The 22442-nt window shown below is 40.7% G+C and overlaps 1 protein-coding gene across 3 annotated transcripts in view; it reads right to left on the reverse strand.

Annotated features, from left to right (window-relative positions):
• Positions 1–22442, reverse strand: part of LOC110964620 (cyclin-dependent kinase 17-like) — a 41019-nt gene that overhangs the window by 5573 nt on the left and 13004 nt on the right. For all 3 annotated transcript variants that reach the window (XM_022213396.2, XM_051951875.1, XM_051951876.1), the window contains exons 2-7: positions 13903–14051; positions 9557–9721; positions 8661–8794; positions 3758–3883; positions 375–431; positions 85–199 (exon numbers count right to left, since the gene is read on the reverse strand). In XM_022213396.2, the coding sequence (XP_022069088.2) occupies positions 85–199; positions 375–431; positions 3758–3883; positions 8661–8794; positions 9557–9721; positions 13903–14029 (724 nt within the window). In that variant the 5' untranslated portion in view covers positions 14030–14051. The remainder of the gene's footprint in view (positions 1–84; positions 200–374; positions 432–3757; positions 3884–8660; positions 8795–9556; positions 9722–13902; positions 14052–22442) is intronic.

Consider the following 22442-nt stretch of genomic DNA (forward strand, 5'->3'; position numbering starts at 1 on the left):
GGACCGGAGTTTAAATGTCACACACAGCAAATCAACTCAGCAGTAAATGTTGCAGCATTTTAATAACTGCATTCGTCTTTGTACCTTCTCGGATGGCTGTGCACGGTGCCCCCTCCTCGTGCTCGAGTCTGATCTCCTTCAGCGCCACCAGGTTGTCCGTCAGCTTACTTCTGCCCTTGAAGACTGTAGCGTACGTGCCCTGGAGAACCGGAAGAGAAAAAAAATGTTTCAGAAGCTGGACAGCTCAGTCTGGGCGTCAGGGGTTAAAAGTAAACTCTACAACTATCTCTGTGTTTGTTTTATCAGTCGCGATGAGAACGGTAGCACCTGCGACATGAGAGAGAAAGGAAGTCAAGGTTAACGGCCTCACGTACCTCCCCCAGTTTGTCCAGTTTGATGTAGGTCTCCAGCTTCCCAAATCCGATTTCGGACTGCGGGAAAGAAAAGGACAAACAGCATTAATGAGGGTGCCGTCTTTATTAGCGCTGACAAGCTTACAGACACCACGACAAATCCTTATGACGGCCTCCCAGCATCAGGGAGGGGGGTGCAAGGAGGTCACACACCCAGAGCAACATCAGTGCTAATCTCTTATGACAAAGGACTGTTGGCTTTTGGCTTTTACAATGTGTTTGTTTATGACCAAGTTAAGCAAAGGCAAAACTTTATTTATAAAGCATGCGTAGAGAAAAATCTGTGTGCAACTGAGATTTATATTTTTTGAACAAAATACCAAAAAACAAGCACATTTCAGCTTCTCCAATGTGAGGAATTGATGCCTATCTTTGTTGTGTATCAAAGGAAACAATAATTAAGGATTTGGACTGTCACGGAATAAAACAAGTTACTTCAGTGCATCACTGTGGGCTGTGGGAAATTATATCATATTTTCTTTATCTAATATTTTAGAGATGCAAAGGATTATTTGATTTTAAAAAATATCTTCAGTTGAAATGATAAGCATCATAACTTGCAGGCTTTATGTGCTTCAGAGGCCAGAAAAGAGAAAAATACATGTTATATTCCACAACCACCCGGTCATAACCTGAGCACCTACAAACTATTCACTAACATCCAACACTGACTGAGGCTGCTTTTAAAGAAATCTGCAGTCTGAGGTCATCTCGTTTCCTCAGGGGAGCTTTGCAGCAACTGGGAGGACAAAAAGCGAGGTCAGCTTCACAGATTAAAAACTGACTGAAGATCAGTGCTAGGTGAGCTGAGGTCTGGGTGCCAAACTAATTTTGAGGAAAGCCATTCAGCGCTTTCTAAACAACTCTGCAGGGTAGTGTGTATGCAAATGGAGTGGCCTGTGTGAGGCAGAGTGTCACTCACTCCTCTGTTCTGCTTTTAATAGCTGCACATTTAAAGGAGAGTCAATTATTGACAAAGTGAACGCTGAAGTGCAATATAAACACGACAACAGGCTGAACGGATGAGATTCGACAGTGTAAGTGCAAGGCCGGAGCTTTCACTTCTGTTTCTTTCTGCGTTTAAATAAAACATGTCTCTCACAGCTATCTTTATCATGTAGCCTCTCGCTGACCGCTGCTCTGCGTCTCATTCTGGTCCGCCGCTGATTTTTCAAACAGTCCTCAGACGTGGGCATGAAGTACTGTACTTTTATATAATCGGAGTTTGGAGAGAACAGCATTTTATCCTTTTAAAAGAATTTATCTGCATAATATTTCCCAGAGAAACACTGTTTCAATGCTACATATGACTCAGGCAGGGTAATAGTATGCCAAGAATCAACGCATATGTTTACACAGACACGATTCTCCGTTAAAACTCCTCTGGTTGCTGACTAAATGCCTAAAAACTTATCTTTCTTTATCAAAGATACATGCTTAAAGATTTTCCAATTGAATGATTCCCTTCCTGCCTCAAAATGACTGATGTAGCTCTAAGAGGTTCAAAGTAGAAATAGTGCTGACTGTTTATTTTTCGACACATCTTCCAAAAGATAAGATTTGCATATACTAAAAATTGTGAAGAATGTCGAAAAAAGACCAAAAAACAAAATGCCTTTATGAAGAACAAATGAGTACTCTGCCATGTCACAATTTATTTGTTGGATTACACAAAAAAAAAATTTTTCTTGAATGATTTTCCTGAAAATACGAAGATAAGTTCTACTAATATAAGTATTCTCCACTTAACTGAGGTAGAGGATTGTATCTTTACTGCTTACCTCCACCTAACAGCAATAATTTCATTACTTACGATGTGAACGTACTGCCAACACAAACTTCTGTAAATCTGGTTGCATCACGTTTTTTTTTATTTAAAAATGAAATTAACTGGCAGTTAATTTCATTTTTATTAGGCAAAAATATTAATATGATCTAACTGTTTAGTCTCTAAAGTGCTACTTAATAGTGAAAATACCTTCTTGCTCTTTTCTAAAGTCCAAGGTGACCTAAAATATTTAGCTTCCTATCAAAGAAAGGCAAGGACAAGCAGCAAATCCTCACTATTGAGAGGTTGAAACAGAGAACGAATGGGAAATTACTTCTTGCTTTTATTAAAAGCTGATGTTTTGCACATTTACAGAATTTTGTATTTTATTTTAGGAGTCTAGTAGAATATGTTTGTCTGTATTACAGTTCAGAAAATGTATTTTTGTCGTCATACTACACATTGCTGCAGAACCTCTTCTCATTCTCTGTCTGAAACACTATGTTTGATCTCTTGTATCGTTAAAGACCCCTCTTCCGGTCTGCTCTGATTGGTCAGCTGGCTTGATGAAAGCAAGGAAACACTGGTTATGTACTGCAAGTCCAGATCTCGGAAAATGTATCAATAACTGAAGCAGCCCCAGCGAGGAGATAGTTTGGACAGCTGCTGCCAACCATGCGTTACATGGTGATGTGGATAAGTAATGGAAGAAAAGCCTGGACATTAAAGCGAGGTGTTTCAGGCAGGTAGGGAGCAGAGATGTTTCTCCCTCTGATGCTGACTTTGGGCTTTTTAAGTTTGCAGGCCTTTTACATGCTCAAGACAGCAGATAAATAACGCACTAAAGGAAGCGGAAACCTCAAAAAAGCATAAAGTGACTAAATGTTTGTCAAAATAATGGGACACTGAACTAAAACTAATCATGGTAATAAACTAGTTCAGCACGTTTCATCTGAAATCAGTGTCTTCCTCATAAATACATTAGGAGGATGTATAGTGGCTAAATGTCTACCAACAACAATAAAATCAAAAAGCCACTGAAGGCACCGGGTAGCGAATCTTACTCGGAGAGTTAAAGTGCGTGCAGGTACTGAGTCCATTGTCCAGCCAGAAAAAGTGCATTTTAAGGCAGGTTTTATTTTCTGTTCTAAAACGATGGTACAAACGATGTTCAAACTTGGCCTGCTGCTGCCTAACTCCCAGGTAAAAAACCGTGTGTCCTCCAGGTGCGTTCTGTCACTGAGTGAGTGCCCATTGATTAAATAGCTACACCTGTGTGCCCAAATCACCCATGACCTTCAAAATAAGAGTATATAACTATAACTCAATTTAACAAATATAACTCATACTAAATAAAGTATTCTCAACAAAATAACATAACAAATAAACATTATAAGAAATAAACTACTGAATAGCTTCCACAGGATGTATGTTTGGTAACACAGCAGCAAGAAAACAGAAAGGTGATTTCCCCGTTTACTTTGTACTGATTTTACTTTTGTTTCACTTCCCCTGTCTCATCATCTTCTTCTCCCTTATTTCTTCATTCTCTAACCAGTCCCTCCCTCTGTCTCACCAGTGATGCTCTGCGGGAGCGTCGGCTCAGCGGCTGGTCAAACGGTGGACTGCTCAGCTGCAGCTTCTCCAGGTAACCATCGGGTATCCGGATGTCCGCCGGCAGGGACAGACGTTTGTTCAAGTCCTGCAAACACACATACAAATGGATAAAAACAAAGGAAACTATTTAAAAGAGTGTCAAAATAGTGCAAAACCCTAAAAAACAAAACAAAAAAAGCCCTCGGCAAACAGTGTAAGCTCTGAATAAATGCTAATGATTGACAACAAACTGGCAGAAACCCAAAGTAAGCAAGCAGAATCCTGCTTAGGCGTCATTGATCAACAGTGAGGGTAGTGTGTGTGTGTGTGTGTGTGTGTGTGTGTGTGTGTGTGTGTGTGTGTGTGTGTGTGTGTGTGTGTAAACACACACGTGGCAGCATGCTTGTATACAGTTTGGAGTATTAGACGTGTGTTGATGATAAAAGCTGCCTGAGTTCAGAGTAAAGTCTTTCCCCAAAGCAACAAAGTACTAAATCACGATCCTAATGACTCGTTATATAAAATGAAACGCACACTCACAATACAGGGTCTGGATTCTTCTCATCATGCATTTCCTCTATTTGTTAGATTACTGTTAATCCTCTCTCTCTCTCTGCTTTAAATCTACTTCCTCTGAGGTAATACTGGACACTCGATAAAACCCCATCGCTCCATCTTTCCCTCTTTAGCCAACACACATGCAGCAACATGCAACTTTCAACTTTTCACATTTCAAAACAAGCTGGCTCACAAGCCGATCAATCTGTAACCGAAGGCGGCAGCTTTCTGGACGGGTCAACTGACCTTCAGCCCTCCAGTCAAAGCGCGACAGTGACTCAGCGTTTTGCCTCCGTGGTTGTGCACAGTGGAGCGGACACACTGAGACATATGGCCAGCTTATATAAAGTGATGTTTAATTACAACTCAAAAGAGATGATGCTCTGGTGCAGAATGTAACTAAACAAGGGTCAGTTTTATGTGCTTTTTGTATTTTCCGAGGGACCACATACAAACATAACAGTCATTCCCAACAAAGTGACACATAGATCTATACAGTGTTTATTACATGCCTGTGTCGTAGAGCTGAAATGATTTGTTACTTAATTAGTTGGTTGAAAGAAAAATCAATTTGGGGCTGCAACCGACAATTATTTTCATTATCTGGCCATCCTCTAGGTTACTCAATTAGTCACTGGGTCTATAAATTTGAAATTCTGATCCCAGAGCCAATGTCAATGTTTTCAAATTCCTTATCATGTCTAACCAACAGTCAAAAAGAAATTCAGTTTATACTCATATACAACAAAGGAAAGCAGCTAATTCTCACACTGAAGAAATAACTAGAAAAACAGCAAAAACTGACCGCTCTGGCATCTCAAATGTAAATATTTGCTGGATTTTTTTGGTCCTTTTTGTGTCAGCAGGCCAAAACAAACAACTGGAAGACATCAACATGGGAAAATGTGATCATTTTTTAAATTATTTTCAAAATTGTATGTACTAAATGACTGATGGCAGATTAATCGACAGTGAAAACTAAATCTTTAGCTGGAGTCGTATAAATGACAGATGCTCCATTTAGTCACAGGCTGTTATGATTTTAAAAAATGTCACATCCAGTCCTGCTCCTCTGTTGTTTCTGTGTGCAGAGCCAGGATTGGTGGTTTGTCCTCAGAGCAAGTGATGCCATCTACCACCTGACCTTTGCACCCCCCACCCTCCTCTAGTTGTCCAATCAGCCCGTCCTAATCTGTTACAACAGCGGCCCATCTGGACCGTATTACAGTAATCCTGGTGATGTAATCCCAAAACAGCACTGCTTCCTCTGCAGTGTGACAAGGACTATCCACTACCTGACCAGACGGAGGCAGGCTCTCACTCTTCCTCCTACTTTTCTTCTTTTTCTGCTGCTGCTGCTGTCCCTTCTCTGAGTGTTACAGCGGACAAAGAATGAGGCCACACAGTGATTTCACTGCTGGATCACTTCATCAACAACAGTCAAACACGCTGCTCAGACAAACAATGAACAGTGTTTGCTGGGCTGCGACAAAGACTTGAAGTTCCACTGCGGGTTACGTGCTTCATAAACTTTTTCCGCTTGTGAAACAGTCACAGGAAGTATGAGGTGAGCTGCCTGCACACACTCTCAGTACACAGCAAGAGGTGATGTGTCATGTCTCTGTGTGTGGGTAGTATCAAATGCAGTATGCTGCTTTACAGCACTGTAAGGGTTTTTTTTTTTCCCCTCTTTCATGCTTGGTTTGTCGGTGCAGATGCTGCTATCTGCGCGTAAATCCCCAGAGGTTCTGCAATCCAAACAACTAATAAACAGAAGAAGGGAAGTGTGTGTTCTTCAATCACAAGACCCTTCCTGGCTTGATCACACGGCAGGTAGCACGCAACACATGTTTCACTGGCAAGATGACAGCATCAACAACACAGATAAACACGCTAGAAATAAAACCACAAGAAACACACACACACACTGTGGAGTACTGCAAGAAGGTTGACCTCTATGCTGAAAATAGGAAGAACAAAAGAATTTGGAAACAACAGAGGGGGGTGATTCTACTGCTTTACCATGTTTTTGTACTTGATTTGTAGCGTAAACATGGAAGGCAACATGGTGGCTCTCATTTTCTTGTCCGTTTCAGAGAAAAAGTGCACAGTCAGTTGTGCTGACGTATGTCAGGCGTACATCCTTAAAAATCCCATTAGGAGCAGTTAAGATGGATTTAAGGCTCTAATTCTTGGCTCGGTAGTAAAGTGAAGAAAAGAGATAAATTCACAGCTTCAGATATTGATTCACAATCCACACATCATGTCTAAACTTCTGGTATAATTAGAAGGCTTTTGCACATGTTGACATATGTAGTATTTTCAGAGTATTTTCAGAGTAGTTTAAGATTTATGACTAAACAAATTAAAGATGCATAAACCACTCATGTAATTGCATCCAACATTCTCTTTAATTGTCACAGATGGTGTAAATCAACTTAGAAATATGTAAAGATTTAAGAAAACCCACTGAGCACTTTGTATTTGGTAACTGAAGTTGAAGCAGCGTTACTGCCGTTCTTGCTTCACACTGGGTCCCTACCAGGCAGATGGATTAAAGCTTTCACTCTTGATCAAATTTTAAAGTTGTGTGCGCATCTGTTTTCCCAGGTGTGTGCAGCTAGGCGGTATATAAAATTAAACTATTATTTTTTGAAATTCGTGGAACAGTGTCAAAAATGCTTAAAACCAGACTTCCACAAATGGACTTCCTCTGTTGACAAAACACCAGAACTTGCAGTTTGAAATAGTTTTCTGGACAACAGTGACATAAGCTGTTGCTGTTTCCCTGGAAACGGCATGTGAGCTTTGCTGTTCAAGCTGTTCATACATCCATGGATCAAACACACAAAGAGAAAACCAATTGTAAAAACTGTAAAAATTTCATATTTTTAATGTAAACTCCTGAGAACCGAGGCAGAAAAGTATCTTTCAATCTCACTTTTTTTGTGATTTCCTGCCTTTTTCGAGCTTAAACAACTCAGAATTTAGTTTTATAAAGACATTTTTATTTTAGAGATATATAAATCTCTAAAAAAAAACAGCAACACTTCAAAATCAAAATAGGCCGGCAAGAAAACAAGAATGTCAATCCATTGTCTACATGAAATTTTAAGAAACTAAATTAAACAACAATAGTGTAAAAATTTAAGAGGTTGAATGAAACATAGTAACAAACATTTATTTATTACATTCATTACTTTACATTCAATTGTTTATTACCACACAAAGAAATGTGTTTTGGGGCAGAAATTTTGATGTAACAAAGAACTGGTCAGCTAGTTAGCTATTAGCTAACCCCATTAAACCATTCCCATGGTCATTACAGCTGACACTCATAAAGGGGCGGTTAGCATAGGTAAAAAAAAATCATATCTTAATTTTTTAACTTGACTTTTCTCTTTTCCTGGCAGATGCATTTTGCTGCTGTCTCCATTTTGTCTCAGCATGAAAACAAAGTTCTCCTCATCCCACCAAGTCACTTCCGATATCATTGGAAATGCCATGTTCTCTATTAAGCACATAAAAACTTCAAAGATATAGATCAAAAACAAATGTCCAGTACAGAGGACATAAATGAATAGGCCGGGTTTCAGGAGGTTAAAAAAAAATCAAAGATTGAGGGTGGATTTCTGGGCCATATCACTCAGCCATAGTGTGTTGCAGACAATGATGATTTTAACTTAACGGTGGCTTGTGTTTGTTTTCAAATGCTTCCACTTCATTGACTTGGGTTAACACTGATTTACTGCATTTAATATGTGCAAAATCCCACACGCTGGGTTCAAAAAAATGCCTGTGGTGAATTGAAATCCCTTTTCGACAAAAAAAACATAATCACAGCGAGAAGTCTTTCTGTAATGTGTTGACATTATATAACCACCGGACGAATGTGAAAATCAGACGGCCCATGACTGTGCGTGTGTGTAAATGGTGATGACTGTAAAACCTTTTCAAAACAGATTTCAAAACTATATTCAGCAGAAAAATGTGTCGAGTCACAGTGCATATGTGCATCTGTGTCCAGATTATGTGAGCAGCTGAGCACTTGTGCGTGTTGATGACAGATTTCTAGAAAACGCCCACACAGCTACAGCATGAAGCCGCACATCCACTTTTTGCAGAAAAGTCAGTTGTTAAATGCTGAGACTACTTTCCTTTCTATGAATTAAACTAAACTTCCTCTTACTGATAAGATCGAGGTTGAACCACCAAAATATGTACGACCACTGATGAATAAATGTGAATCGAATGCAGTGACTCAACATATCCTCAATTTATAAATCAGAAAGGTTACATAAGGACGGTCTGAAAACACATCTCACCTCCGCAGAGATACGTCTGTTCCCTCTGTTCCTCAGACAAACACCCGTGGGTGACTGCACCTCATCGGAGGAAGTCCCCGATGCCTGGTCGCTCTCCCCGTCCGATCCCATCTTCAGGTTCTCATGGACGATATCTGTGGGGGAAAAAGAAAAGTGTACAGAGAGAGGAAAAAGGAGAACGAGGGGTTGAGTTTGATAAATGGAGCGGGTCTGTGGAAACAGGGCAGGGCTCAACACAGGCTGATGACTTCAACAGGAAAGAAAAACACTCTGCTGGACACATTTACAAGTTCATCTGTTCTTATCAAGCTCCAGGCTGTACCAGGAGGAAGGTACTGAGAAGTAAATAAGGTTTAATAAATTTGACTGATAGATTTTATTCATTTCAGTGCCACTGGGACTCATGAGACAAGCCCATATATCACACTGGAATTTTCAGATGGCTGAACAAACCCAGGTTTCAAACATATAAAGCACATTTCCTTTTGCTCTCCAGGCATTTTGTTCATATTAGAAAATTGTGTAAATGTAAATATTGTAGCTGGGCAGAGAATCCAAGCTGCTGAGAGTGTTAAATTTTTTTTCAACTAATATTTATGTGTATGTTTGCTTCCACATGCCTTTAGCAGTGGTTTGTTTTGCATTTACAGGCTCAGCTAACTCAGTAAAAGTGAATGATTTTACATGTAGATATTATAAATGTTTATTAAAAAGATAAATCTACCTCTTTCTGACTTAAACATAAATAAAAGTTGGGAAGAAAATCAGGTCGCTGCAGCAACCTCTCAACAGACTCTACATGTTGACACAAAAGAACTCTCAGGCACCATCTGCATCTGAAGCCAGAACAAAGACAGACACTAAATGTGAGTGTGGACAGTGTGTATGCGTCTCACCGAGGCGGCTGCCATTGCGAGGCATGACCATTAGAGAGCCCAGACCTCCTCCGATGACGCTCTGAGGCCGTCGCAGTGGCGGCTTTTTAAAAGAGCCCGTGTACTGGTGGAGGAAAGAGTGGACGCTGTGTGCTGATGGAGGACGGCCATTCCGCACTATGGGCTCTACAGGAGAAGACAGATGTTTTTAAGATGAGGACGGAAACATAAACCGTAGGTGCGCACTGTGGTTGGCTAAGTATACAACTGAGGTAAACTGAAGAAGAATCTGTATTTAGTGTGAAAAGGTCACATAGCCGCCAGCTATTAAGCTGCATAATATGGAAAACATATCAGCTTATGATGGAAATGTATTCTGACAGTCTCACATGCATAATTCTGTGTAGATTGAACAAGACAGCATATATAAGTTGAAGCTATCAAACCTTATACATATATTCAAAATGCAATGTTTGTGAATTTTTATGTATGAGAGTTAATATTTTAAAAATAATATCTAAAGAAAATTAAATTTTCCATCAATTCACCAAGCACAAGCTCTAACTGGGTGATAGTTCAGTACCTTTTTATAGCTGTTTGGTGTTGAGCACATGAGAAACATCTGCTGGCTGACTGTAAGCTTTCTGATGCTCTGATATATACTTTACTGGTAAACAGAATACCACCTGACTACATTAAATAATCATTGTTACATAAGAGGATGGTTTTAACGCATAATATACTGAAGTAAATAGAGTTGTATGTCATAAGTTTACAGCTTTGGCTTTGTAAGAGTCCTTTGTATGCTGAACAAACAGTGCTATGAACACTTACAACAAAGAATAAATACTTTCCTTTGTCAGAATTATAAAACAGAAAAACAACAAGAAAACAAAGAAGAGAGAACAAAGAACAGAGAAACAGATGATTAGAGTAAAGACAGAAGAGGGGAAAGAAATGGGTTGCTATACAAAAGATTCTACACTTTAACAAGTTTCCTACTAAAAAAAAAAAAAAAAAAACTGTATCCGGAAAATCGGATGTATTGTGATATAATCTAAACACGATGTGCTTAGATTTTTTCCTTTTCCCACAGCCTCACACCGAATCTAGCATTACCTAATTATAAACAGAGCTGATGAGATACAATATTGTCTGTTTTCTCAATCAGCGCAACCCCTATACTGTAAACGGCCTATATCAAAAGCAAAGAAGAGAGTATATGTGTGAGCAAATGCCTTGTAGTCTAAGATGTGTAGCTTGAGAGCTTGAGAACGGAGTCTACAACTAGCTGACAGGGGAGCATTTGTCCGAAAGCACGAATGGAGCTGACAGAGGTGAAAGATTTATTATGTATAGAGTAGCACCTAGTAAAACACCAACTGTGACCATGGTGGAGAAAATGGAGCCTCAGAGAAGCTGCTGGGCAGCAGTCAGAGTGCATATGGAGGGATACTGCAGGACATGTGCAACATGGGCAGCAAGGATTAGGAAGGGACATAAAGCAGCAGTTAGAGTAGATAACTCCATCATGGGAAATAATAATGGTTGTGGATTACATATATTGAAAGCAGGTTTAGAGAGAAAGATATTCCTATGTGTTTATGAATTTTCATGTGACTGTTTAACAGTCCACTGCTATTTGTGACTATCTGGTTTGGGACAGTCCTTTACTCGATGAAGCCTCCACACTCTCATGTGAACACAGGCAGAGTGTTTAGGCGACTGTGTGCTGACTGAGGATGCTATGAGGATGTTTGCAGTGGGCTGTACCAGAATAGATACGCTACTTTCTTTTAAAGACAACTACAAAAACATTATATTCATGTCAGAGGCACAAAGTAACAATCAATTTAATAACGCACAATACAAACTTGTGCATCATCAATACCATCACTGTTCTAATAGTTCACCGATTGGAATTTTTTTCCAGTTTCCAGGATCAACTGATTCTCAGTGCATTTTTTGTCTTAGATCCTAAAATTAAGTTCATATGATTCAGGCAGCCTTTTCGATGCTGATTCATAGAGCTGTGGGTGTTCAGGTCTTGCTGAGTTATAAAAACAGATTGCACTCTGCAACAGTTTTGCCAACACAGATGTCAAAAGTTTGGAACATTCTGTATGTCCTATATTACAACCCACTGTTTTGTTTTTTTGTTGTTGTTGCTGCACAAACTAACACATCAACATACTTAGACGTATATGAAGTACTTCCTAGATTTCCAGTGGACAAACAAAACACAGCCATGTAATATCCAGATCCTTACGCCACCTCTCTCTTATCTCTGGGCAGCTGCTGCTGCCGCTGGCCTGAGTTATGACTCTTACATAATCAGATCAGGACCAGAACGCTTTCCCCAATCACAGAGTTCAGATCCAATCTCATCTGGCTACTCCATTCTGTCTCCTTTCTACCCTGCTTACTATTACACAGGCTGCTAAAATCCCCTCACACAAGCTCACACACACACACACACACACATTCAAACACACACAGCATGATTGTGTGTCCCCACTCACGAAGCACAGAACACTCTGGCCAAAGTTGGTGTTAATCACTATACAAAAAGCTCTTTACAAAGCCCAGTTAGTTCTCAGAAGGCGGTGGGAGCGAACGGGGACTTGGACGATCTGATTGATTTAAAAAGGGGAAAGGTTGGGTGGGGTGGGGGGGTCAGTCCATGTGGCCAAGAGAGAAGAAGAGGAGCAGAAAGATGCAAAAAAAACAAAAAAAAAAAAGGAGGGGTGGGGGAAATGGATCAAGATGCCTGGCTGGTTTCACCAAGTCATCCAAGTCGCCGTGGCAATGTCATGGAAACTCTAGAATGTTTCCAGACCTTGAGCACCATGGTAACGATGCGGTAGCACACCGAGGCATGCTCCCTTCCTTGCTCCCTGCAGATTTTGTGAATATCAGCAGAGATAAGCTGCTGTGCCACTCTGCTTTTATTTGACGCCTTGAAGGCCACAACCTTCAGTAGGATCCACATGGAGGATAAACAACTATAGTGTGTCACAGCAAATTGAAGAAAGAGTCGAGCCTGACAGGCTGACCACAGACCTTCACATTTATTTTCTGAATAATTAAAGTTAATTGACTGCCAGTTGGAGGATTTACCAGGCTTGAATGGACACAACATTCCCCAGGTTGACTCTGTTGTAAAGTTTCTTATAAAGTATATATTAAAAACTTGAGACAGTGCACATAAAAGCTTAAAGACATACTTACCAAGGCCTCCAGTCATCAGAGTATAAAATCATGTTGCTAAAGATTACACTTAGCAGACATTCAACAGTTTAACGGAGTCCTCTTTCAGATTCTGGGTCAGTGTTAGATAAAACATGGATTTGGATTTAGATAAAAGTGCTGTACAAATTAAGTCCATTAAAATTCAGACACTAAATCCCAGACATGCACTTCATTACATAAATGTTCTGGGAATTTTACATGACAGTTCAAAATTTGAATAAATCGAATAAAATAGACTGTTTTGATCTTTTGGAGATATGTGTGACCTGGGTCCTCGTTCTCAAATAAACTAAACCAGCACCGGAGTCACCTTTTCATAAAAGATGACATGACAGCCATCGTAGTTGCTCATGGAAGTGGTTCAAGTGTAATTTATTCATTTGGTGATGGAGAGAAAAAAGTAAATCAACAGCAGAATATATTTTAAAATCCTTATCTGCGACAGGCTTTCCAGGGCTCTATACACATTATGTTCTACCGTAGAGGTCCTCCCGCTAACGGTCCTGTCATGTTTGAATAAAACTAAGACATTTAAATAAAGAATATGAATGTAGCAATGAGGGATGTGTAGAAAATACTTAATCACTAATAACATAACATGTGATATTATATTACATATAACAAAATGTATTTGATATACTGCGTTTTTAAGGGAAATAGACTAAGAAGCTAAACAGAAATGCATGCTTTGTGACTAATCTAGCCATTTAATACTTCATTAATCAAGTTACTTCACCACCAATATCCTGTGATGAGCAACGCTGAGGATATCATTAGAAACAATCAAATGTAAATTTACAGAGATGGAAAGTATCTCTAGGCAGAGAGCAACTTCCCACATTGAGAAATTACACAATTCAACAAGGTAAATCACCTACAGGAAAATTTTAGGAAGTGAGAATAAACTTTTTTTGTTGGGGACTCTTTTGAGTAATTGGGAGTTTCATTTATTCAGCCATAACAGGCATTTTACTTATCAAATTGTCAAAACACAGAAAAAGGCATAGATTCCATTGCCTTTACTGTATACACAACCACCATGCTTCACCCCCCAAAGGCCCATTCTAAGCCTGAAAAAGCCCTGACCAACACTGAAACTGCAAAACAAAACTCACCACTGTCCTTCAAGCCGTTTTCTTCAATAGTCATCTGCTCGGCCAACTCGGACAGCGACTCGTCGATGGTGTGGCTGCCCCGCAGCGTCTGGGACAGACGTCGCTTAAACCGCTTCATCTTCTCCATGGAGCTCTCAGGAAGGGGAGGCCTAAGGGTGACAAACAGAATTGCACACGTTATACAGTATGTTTTTGTGACCCATATAGGACAAAGATAAGAATAAATACAGTTTGTTTTATTTACAGACGTACACTTGCTATCTGTAAAATTTAGGCCTTGACTTTTCACTGACTGAAATCTGTGCTGTAAGCTTAAGTAAAAAGAAAACACCTGATTCAGTTGCTGTTATATTTCACAATAATCCCACATCAAGAGTGAAGAAACTGTGAGATCACTAGGAACAATGACACAGACCTATCTGCACGCAGACGTTAATTATGACTCAGCTCATTCATTCACATTACTTTACATTCCTGCCCCTGGGAAAGCATGACAAGTCGGTGAGAGATTCTTACGGGTGAGTTTAGAGTACGGTCCCTGGCACACCGGACTGTAAAAGCAAATCCTAAACCAGGGGGATTAGCAACTGAATGGTGCAGGACTAGGCTGGGCCACATCGAGTCCACATCACACATTCCAGCTGCATTTACTATGTGCATGAGAGAGACTGATTGAGAGAGCTACAGAATGCAAGTCTGTGAGAGAGAAAGAGGAAAAGCAGTGGGACAGCTTGTGTGAAAAAAGGTTAAAGGTTTCAAATCTACACCGACATTATTTGTAACCGTTAGAGGAGCAGATTACAAGGAGCCTCTCCCTGTGACCTCAATGTAGAGATCATGACTCCACTTCTACTGCAGATCTGGACATGTGCCTGTTTGTGATGCTGATGAGTAGATCCAGACATGAAAACACATGAGTAGCACAAACCCTCAGGGCTCCCCGTCAACTGTTCCCGACTGCCAGCCTTTTGTCTTTTTAATATCATTAATAACCTGATTTCTGTCCACAAACACAACTCGCTCACTCAGGCAGGGTCAGTGGAAGACTTTCTTGGCTCTGAGAACATGATCGTGGATGAAGGCACAGCTGAAAACTAGGGCTGTCTTTAAAACGATGATAAATCATCAGTTAAGGGGCCATGAGTTGGACTTCAGCCTGTCAGTAAATGGGTTTTTTTTGTCTCTGGGCTGTTGTACAAGACAAGGAAAAAATGTCAGCTGAACAGAAGACAGTTTGTGCATCAAAAGAGCAATGCAGCTTACAGCTGTTTTCCTTCCATTAACAGTTACTTCAAAATGTCATACATTTAATAATAATAATAATGCTCCTACAGTTCACAATCCAAACATATTTAATTTATGTCAAAATGTAACAGAGTAGCTGGAAACAAACATTATTTGGCATCTGTGACTGATGAATGATTAGAATTTTATTGACTGTTGGTCAACTTAAGAGACCAGTTGAAAATATTCACCAAAACTGGCTAATTAAATTGATTTACAATAAAGTTGTCGAACAACTCCACAACAGAAACCGCATATAAGCGAACAAGACAGATTGTCACACGCAATGCCTCACAACTTTCATTTCTCATAAACAGCCAACATCTGTCTGTGAAGACACCGCACCTGGGATGAGAAACAGGCCACGCAGCTGCTGAATCATCTCCTAGTTAAGAGCTGCAGCAACTGGTTTCATAAAAGTATGTGGAGAGTTTAAAAAGGCAGGGAGCCTGTCCTCCTTCGCTCCACACAGCGGACAGCAGCAACCGCCTGTCTGAACTGGGCTTCAGGCCAAAGCAAATGAGGACACCGCAAAGACAAAATATTAACCTCCACATCATGAGGGCTGAAAATACACAACAAAACTTCAGACACTCACAGCTCCAATTAGAAGCAGCAAAAAAAATCCTATTTGAATAAAACGGTTAACTTCATCCTTGAGAAGTCATCAACCCTCTTCTATCACTATGTTTCTCAATATCCCATGCGTTCAAATAAATGCAAAAAAGCTGGAAGAAAAATCACATCTGGCATGCTAATGGTTAACCATAACTAGACAGGCAACTTAAAGCTTTTCAGAATGACAGCTGTCACTTCCTGAGTGCAAATATTCAATATTTCATCCAGGAAAGCACAGCAAATTCTACAGGTTCTTTAGTAGAGCACATCCTGCCCTCAGCTACAATTTTCTTTTATTAGGTGCGCTTGTATAACCCATTTCAGTGCAAGATAACAGCCCAGTCATAACAGCTATATTACTGAGGTGACTGTAAAGCCACTGTTACATTGGGCTAAATTATACTGACGTATTTAAATGCATGAGTGACACCACCACAAACAATGGCCTCAATGCTGAAACATGATTTAATTACCACCTCTTTGACTGGGCTAACAAAAGGGAAAGGTTACACGGATCATAAATGTAAAACTGATGGCACAACAGTTGCATTGGAACGTTTTAGGAGACACAGAGTGGATATTTTTCTTACAGAATAATAACAGCTTTTCTCCTACATTTATCCTTTCTTCCCATCTGTTCTTTTAGTTTAAAAAAAAAACAATCAATCTAATTATTCCAGGAGCCAAGATGAGGGAGAACGTCATCTCGACTGTCATAACGGCTTCACATCAGTCAGTTCCGCCTCGTGACACATCAGCTCCAGCACGGACAAGCAGTCTGTCGTCTCCTGAACAGCTCACTGCGTTCCCCACTCTCCTGCTGCAGTCTCACACACAGGCTGCGACATGCGTGCTGGATTGAAAAAGCGCACTCAAGTCAGATACAAAGCAATTTCTTCTCCACTGTTGAAGCGTGCCCTGAAGGTGGTGAGGCGACAAACACTGGTGATTTAATAGTCTGTCCATCAAAGCGACTGCCTTCTGTTTGCCTTTTCTTTTTTCTGTTGTCCGCTGAGCAAATTCTCCGCATGTTTTGGATCTCTGTGTAAATTAACATCTTGATTACAGCTGAAGCACTGAGTCAATTAACTAATTAGCAAATCAACAAGCAAAAGTGACGGGCAAAAAATGTGATAAGAATGTTTCAGTCATACAATTGAGGAAAAAAAATGTCAAATATTTGCTGGCTTTAGGCTCCTAAATGAGGGGCATGCTGGGGGTTTTTTCTGTTGTATATCATTTCAATTTAAATATTCTGTTAGTATGACAAAATAAGACTTATAAAGAAACTTCAGACACCAAAGAATCAAAAAATAAGAACTGACGTACAAATCAATAATAGATCCCAATCGTTAGCTGCAGTCCTATTTATGACATTACACTGGACAGCAAAAATCCGTTGTTGTGCTTACAATTATTGGGATAAGCTCCAATCAGGATTATGTGGCACCAATTTGAGATAAACTGACAGGCCTTTCTCTGTTGGATTTTGCAGCTGATCTCTCCTCAGTTTCTATGGAAATATCAAGAATGCCCTCTTAATTTATGAATGTACATGACAGAGGAGCACATCTCATAAATAACCAGAATATGACCTACAATCCAGCTGGCTCTGAGGACACAAATCTTCCTGAGAGCTCTGAGCAGAAAGTTAAAGGCAGCAATAGGAGAAGCAGAAGAAGAAGAAGAGGGGGGACTGTCTACTGTGCACCCGTATCCGCTGGCCTGTGTTCCTGCTCTGGGATCGAGTGTAGAGCTTTGGACATGATCCCTGCTCTGAGCCTTATCCCTGCTCCCATAAGTAGGCCGGTCTGAGGTCTGAGCTCCAGATCCACTGGGAGGCGGCCAGGGAAGAGGAGGAGGTAGAAGAGGAGGACGAAGTGGGCTGGAGGAGGGGGGTGTGTGGAATGAGGGGGTCCGAGCGCTGTGCTGATTCGGGATTTGTTGTCACGGCAACCCCCACTGCTTTTTCCATGTTGAAAATGCAGAGCGCTGCAGGAGCCTGCATGCATGCTGATTTTCCGATTCCCTCCATCTTATATCCCACAGCAAACCCCACACCCCCTCCACTCCTGCAGCTCCCTGCTGTTTCATCACCTAAACCCAGCCATCGGTACCCACCATAACACGGTTTGCATCACAAGCAAACTGACATCTTCTCTGGTCTGCTACGCTGCAGTTTCCACCCCGTTTTCCCGGCAGTACAGTAAGCAGGAGGTGGTGGAGGGGATGCAGGAGGAAATGGAGAGAGGAGGGGCTTTAGAGCATTATAGATGTTGCAGTGGTGAGACAATAGCCATATGCTGTGTATGGATTCAGTCCTTTTCTTGCTGCAGCCGCCCATGAACACTAACGGTGCTGATGATGAGCAGAGAGCTACTGAAAGGGTAAGGCCAGAGTTCCCGCTGTGTGGAACCACCACCCCCCATGGCAGCCCTGCGATCCCAGACTAGCGCTTCATAAGCCACCATCACTGCAGAAGTCTGTGTAATTGCCCCATTTCTGTGAGATGAACCAATCATACCACAGTTACCATCCCTGCCGCATGATGACTGATGTGTGGGCCACACGCAGAAACCGGAAAAGCAGGGTCGTCACCTCCATGTGACCCCTACAGGGTTCAGTAAACCTCCTCATGTCACTGCCTTCGGGGGCCCTGGAAAACGCCTGCCTGCGTCTCCTCCCCGGCTGCCTCGCTCACAGAAGAAGACAGAGAACAAGCGTGACTCTTGGCATGATTCACCAGTGAGCTCAGCCTTCGTTTTCTAAAGAGCAGCTTTTTCTCAACCTGGCCAAGACAATGAGGACATGAGTGAAGGAGCTGGCTCCATTATGGGAACCTTACATAAAGGCCGCATTGTGCCGAGTAAAAAGTAGGCTTTTTCAGGACATGCAGGATGTAGCGGGGTGCTGCGTGGCGCTGAGCTGAGCAGCGCTGAGCATGGCAACCAGGCAGGCATGCCCCCATCCACCCACACACACACCACACATAAATACACACACACACACACACTGAAGCAGGTGAAGCTGGAACAGTAAAATCTGTTTAAATGTCGCATAATGTGCCATCAAATTTGTCTCCTTTCTTTGCTCTTTTCCATTCACACCGAGACCCACTTTTCCCCTCTTTCACACTTGTCATCCATGTCACCTATCGTGGAGAGGTGCTGACAAACAGGTGTGTGTGCATGTGCATGTGTGTGGTACAAGGATACAACAGACACCTCACTCAGAGCAGCCGACGGAGGCCAGACCAGTGACGCACACCCACAGATCTCACAGGCTATAAGATTCAACAGTGGCTGATTAACACTGCTGCTATGGTTACAGCAGCTTGAGTGGCAGGCCTGCTCCTCTCTAAGCTCCCTCTGTGGCCTTACACTGCCTGCAGTCAGACAGCAGATGACCCAAGTTCTACACTGCAGGTTAGTACATTTGGTCTAATACTACGCTGAGCAATAGCATTAGTCTTGCCCGTGAGGAACAGGTGCTGCTTTCAAACAGCTGACAAATGCTTAATCTTAGCAGTGAAGGCGATGTTCTTTTATTCAGGATGGACTATTTTCCTTCACATCTGTTAACTGCAATGTCATTTGTCAGGCAAAAATACCTAATAGTTGATGTGTGAATTCACAGCTATTCTTGAACTTACACTACAACTACTAATATTTTGCAATGTAGAACATTTTTTTATTTGACAGCCCAAATCATTAATCAACAATTATAGGCATAATAGACAATACCTATAGCTCATGCTAGCTAGAGCTCCAGGTAGGGCTGTATAATTAATCAAAACTATTGAGATTCTCATTTTTATTCTGATGACAGCTAGACAGACTGTGATATCACTCCACTCAGAGAAAACATCACAGAATATCAAATCAAGTCTTTCTGAACTAACAGACAGCCACCAGGAAGCAACCAAAATGTTTTGGCTTCAATTTCAGGAGGTCGTAATGCCAAACCACCCCTGTAGCAGCAGTCTGTGTAAGAAGTTCCTCAATGTTGTCGCCGCAGTCCGGAAGACAAGCATTTTACACATGACAGAGCAGGTGAACACAACAAAGTGTCAAACACCTGGACTAGGCATAGAGCTGGGTTCTCAAAACAAAAAATCATCTGTTGTTTGGAAGGCCTTTAATTGAGGGTGAAGGACGTTAGGCAAAAACAAATCATATGCAAAGCGTGTTGGTGGATCTCCTGTCTGTGCTGCAAAGCAACACGACTAACTTGTTCAACAACCTAAGCACAAACACCACAAACTGCAGCACAATCAATGCATGAAGGCCACAAAGGCTGCTTCAGCTAACGTTTCCTCGCTGTGCTGGTCCAGCATCAACTCAAATATCCATGACATTGATCCTATATCACGCATCACCATATAAATAAATGTGAAAATGAAAGCAGAGCTCGTTGATTTCATTTTGACTAAGCCATTTAGGTACACATTTTAGATTTCACCTGTAGGAGATGCCTTGTATGGTGAGAGTCTTATTTTGTTAGAAAGATTTGTACATTAGCAGGAATGTAGTACAATAGGAAGTGAAAGTAGAGCTCTATGTAATGTGAAGGCGCAATAAAAACATTCTGTCCCTGAAAGCACTTACTAATCATATTAAATAGCATGATCTAAATGCTGATTAAAAATAATCATGATTATCATTGTGGCCATTATCATGCATTCCCATCTCATCTTCTGATTACTGTTACCTGATCAACAGTGTAAGGTTTGACACAGTCTTTATTGTGTAGCAAAATCAGGCTGCGATGTCTGAAAAAGACCACCTCTGCTAATATCAGAAAAAAAAATTAATACACTTGTATAAACTACAATATTAACCTTTGGTAGGAAACATATGCGATATTTCACATAAGGACAATGCAACATATTTAGTGGGCTTTTTTAAGCTGTAATTTACAAACTAAATTGAGCATGAAAAAATTTGCGTCAGGATCTAAGAGGCTTAACACCTTTATTAAACACTCCTTGTCAAAACCCTACAATTCAAAATTCCAAAGTTATTCAGTTTCCACATATTCAAAAGAAGAAACAGGTTTTTTAAAAGATCTGATTACAAACAAACAGGAACAAGGGGGTGTTTTGGCATTTTAGCTTGATCAATGACGTGACTCAAAAATGGTGATTCTAAAATGTTGTGGCTACAATCAATTCATTTTTTCACCAACAACAAAAGTTATTCATTTCATTATTGCTATCAATATTCTTAATTGTAAGCTCACAAATACACTCAATGTGATCTACTGTAGAGAAACAGCCATGTAAGTACAAGAGAAATTAACTAAAGAAAAAAAAAACTACTTCTAAAAAAATCCCAAGACATAAGTAATTCCACTTCATTATCACAACATGAACAGCTGAAGAATGGCTTAAACGCACCATTTAAATGAAAACGATGCATCTTAAGCACCACTTTACACTTCTCATGATAACAGTTTGTGAATGGGATGAAAGGCCAGCTATGAACTGTGACAGATAATCCTTGCAGACCCAGCTGGGCTGGTTCAGAGAGGAGCACTGAGATCAAGAGACTCTGATGTTATCTGGCAGGCTGCAGACTAGAACCATCCCCAAAGGAGTATTTTTTTAATCTAATCTCATTTTTGGAAATGCATCCTCGTTTTGTGGTTAGAATCCTTTCTGAATAATGAAAAGACTGCCAGATAAAACAAGATCGAGATATACTTTGTTCTAGTGTGGAACTTTGTTTTGTATTCTGCAGTAACAGAATAAATAAATTAAGAGAATGACAACACGGGCAAATAAACACTTAAACTATAATACATTATACTACATACACGGGATAAACCTCAACATTTTACTGACTGGAGCAGGAAATTTAACAGCTGCTAGATATAATGGATGTGCTACTGTCACTGTAGAATTATACATTTATTGAGATATGCTGATACTCTTCATTATTCAAGATAAAAGGCAGCATGATTGTTACAGACTTCTGTTTGGCTCATTATGGAGATAATCGCCAAGACGTGAGCTCATTGATCTAAGCCTGGCTCCAGTCACCTGTCGTTCGTTTGTGAGCAGACAATTAGCATCAGAGAGAGCGACAATTAGCCTTCCCCCTTCCCTGCCCGTCTTACGCTCATCCTCAAACAGGCAGCCAGTTCCTGACAGTCCGTTATGGCTATTAAACGGGAACAACGGGCTGGGCTTACTATCTAACTCAGGGCAGACGGGCAGGATGGGGTTATCAGAGTATCAGCTTCCATATCAAAGTGCAAAACACCAACAGTCCTTAGAGTCTTTGTGGTAATTTCACAAAGCCTGCCATGTCAGGCACAGTTGGTTATACTGGTTATACTCCTGCGTACAACAGGATCTGCAGCTGTTCTTATTAGAATACTTTTTTTCCACTTTAAAGATGTTTTTCATACTCTAGCAGTAGATTGGCATCCACATATTCCACACATGTACTGTTCGTATTCCTCAAAAAATGACTGGTCTCACAGAGCCTCGCATACCTCCTTTGATAATGAGATTTACACAGAGGACCCTGGCATACCCGCAGATACAGAAAGTACTACTAGCTTAAGGTTTTGCACTTCTTATATATCAATAAAAAATATATATTCTGTAGGAGTGGGCTGCTGCCTTGGAG

The sequence above is a fragment of the Acanthochromis polyacanthus genome, chromosome 8, assembly GCF_021347895.1.
Source record: "Acanthochromis polyacanthus isolate Apoly-LR-REF ecotype Palm Island chromosome 8, KAUST_Apoly_ChrSc, whole genome shotgun sequence".
NCBI classification, from domain to species: Eukaryota; Metazoa; Chordata; class Actinopteri; family Pomacentridae; genus Acanthochromis; species Acanthochromis polyacanthus.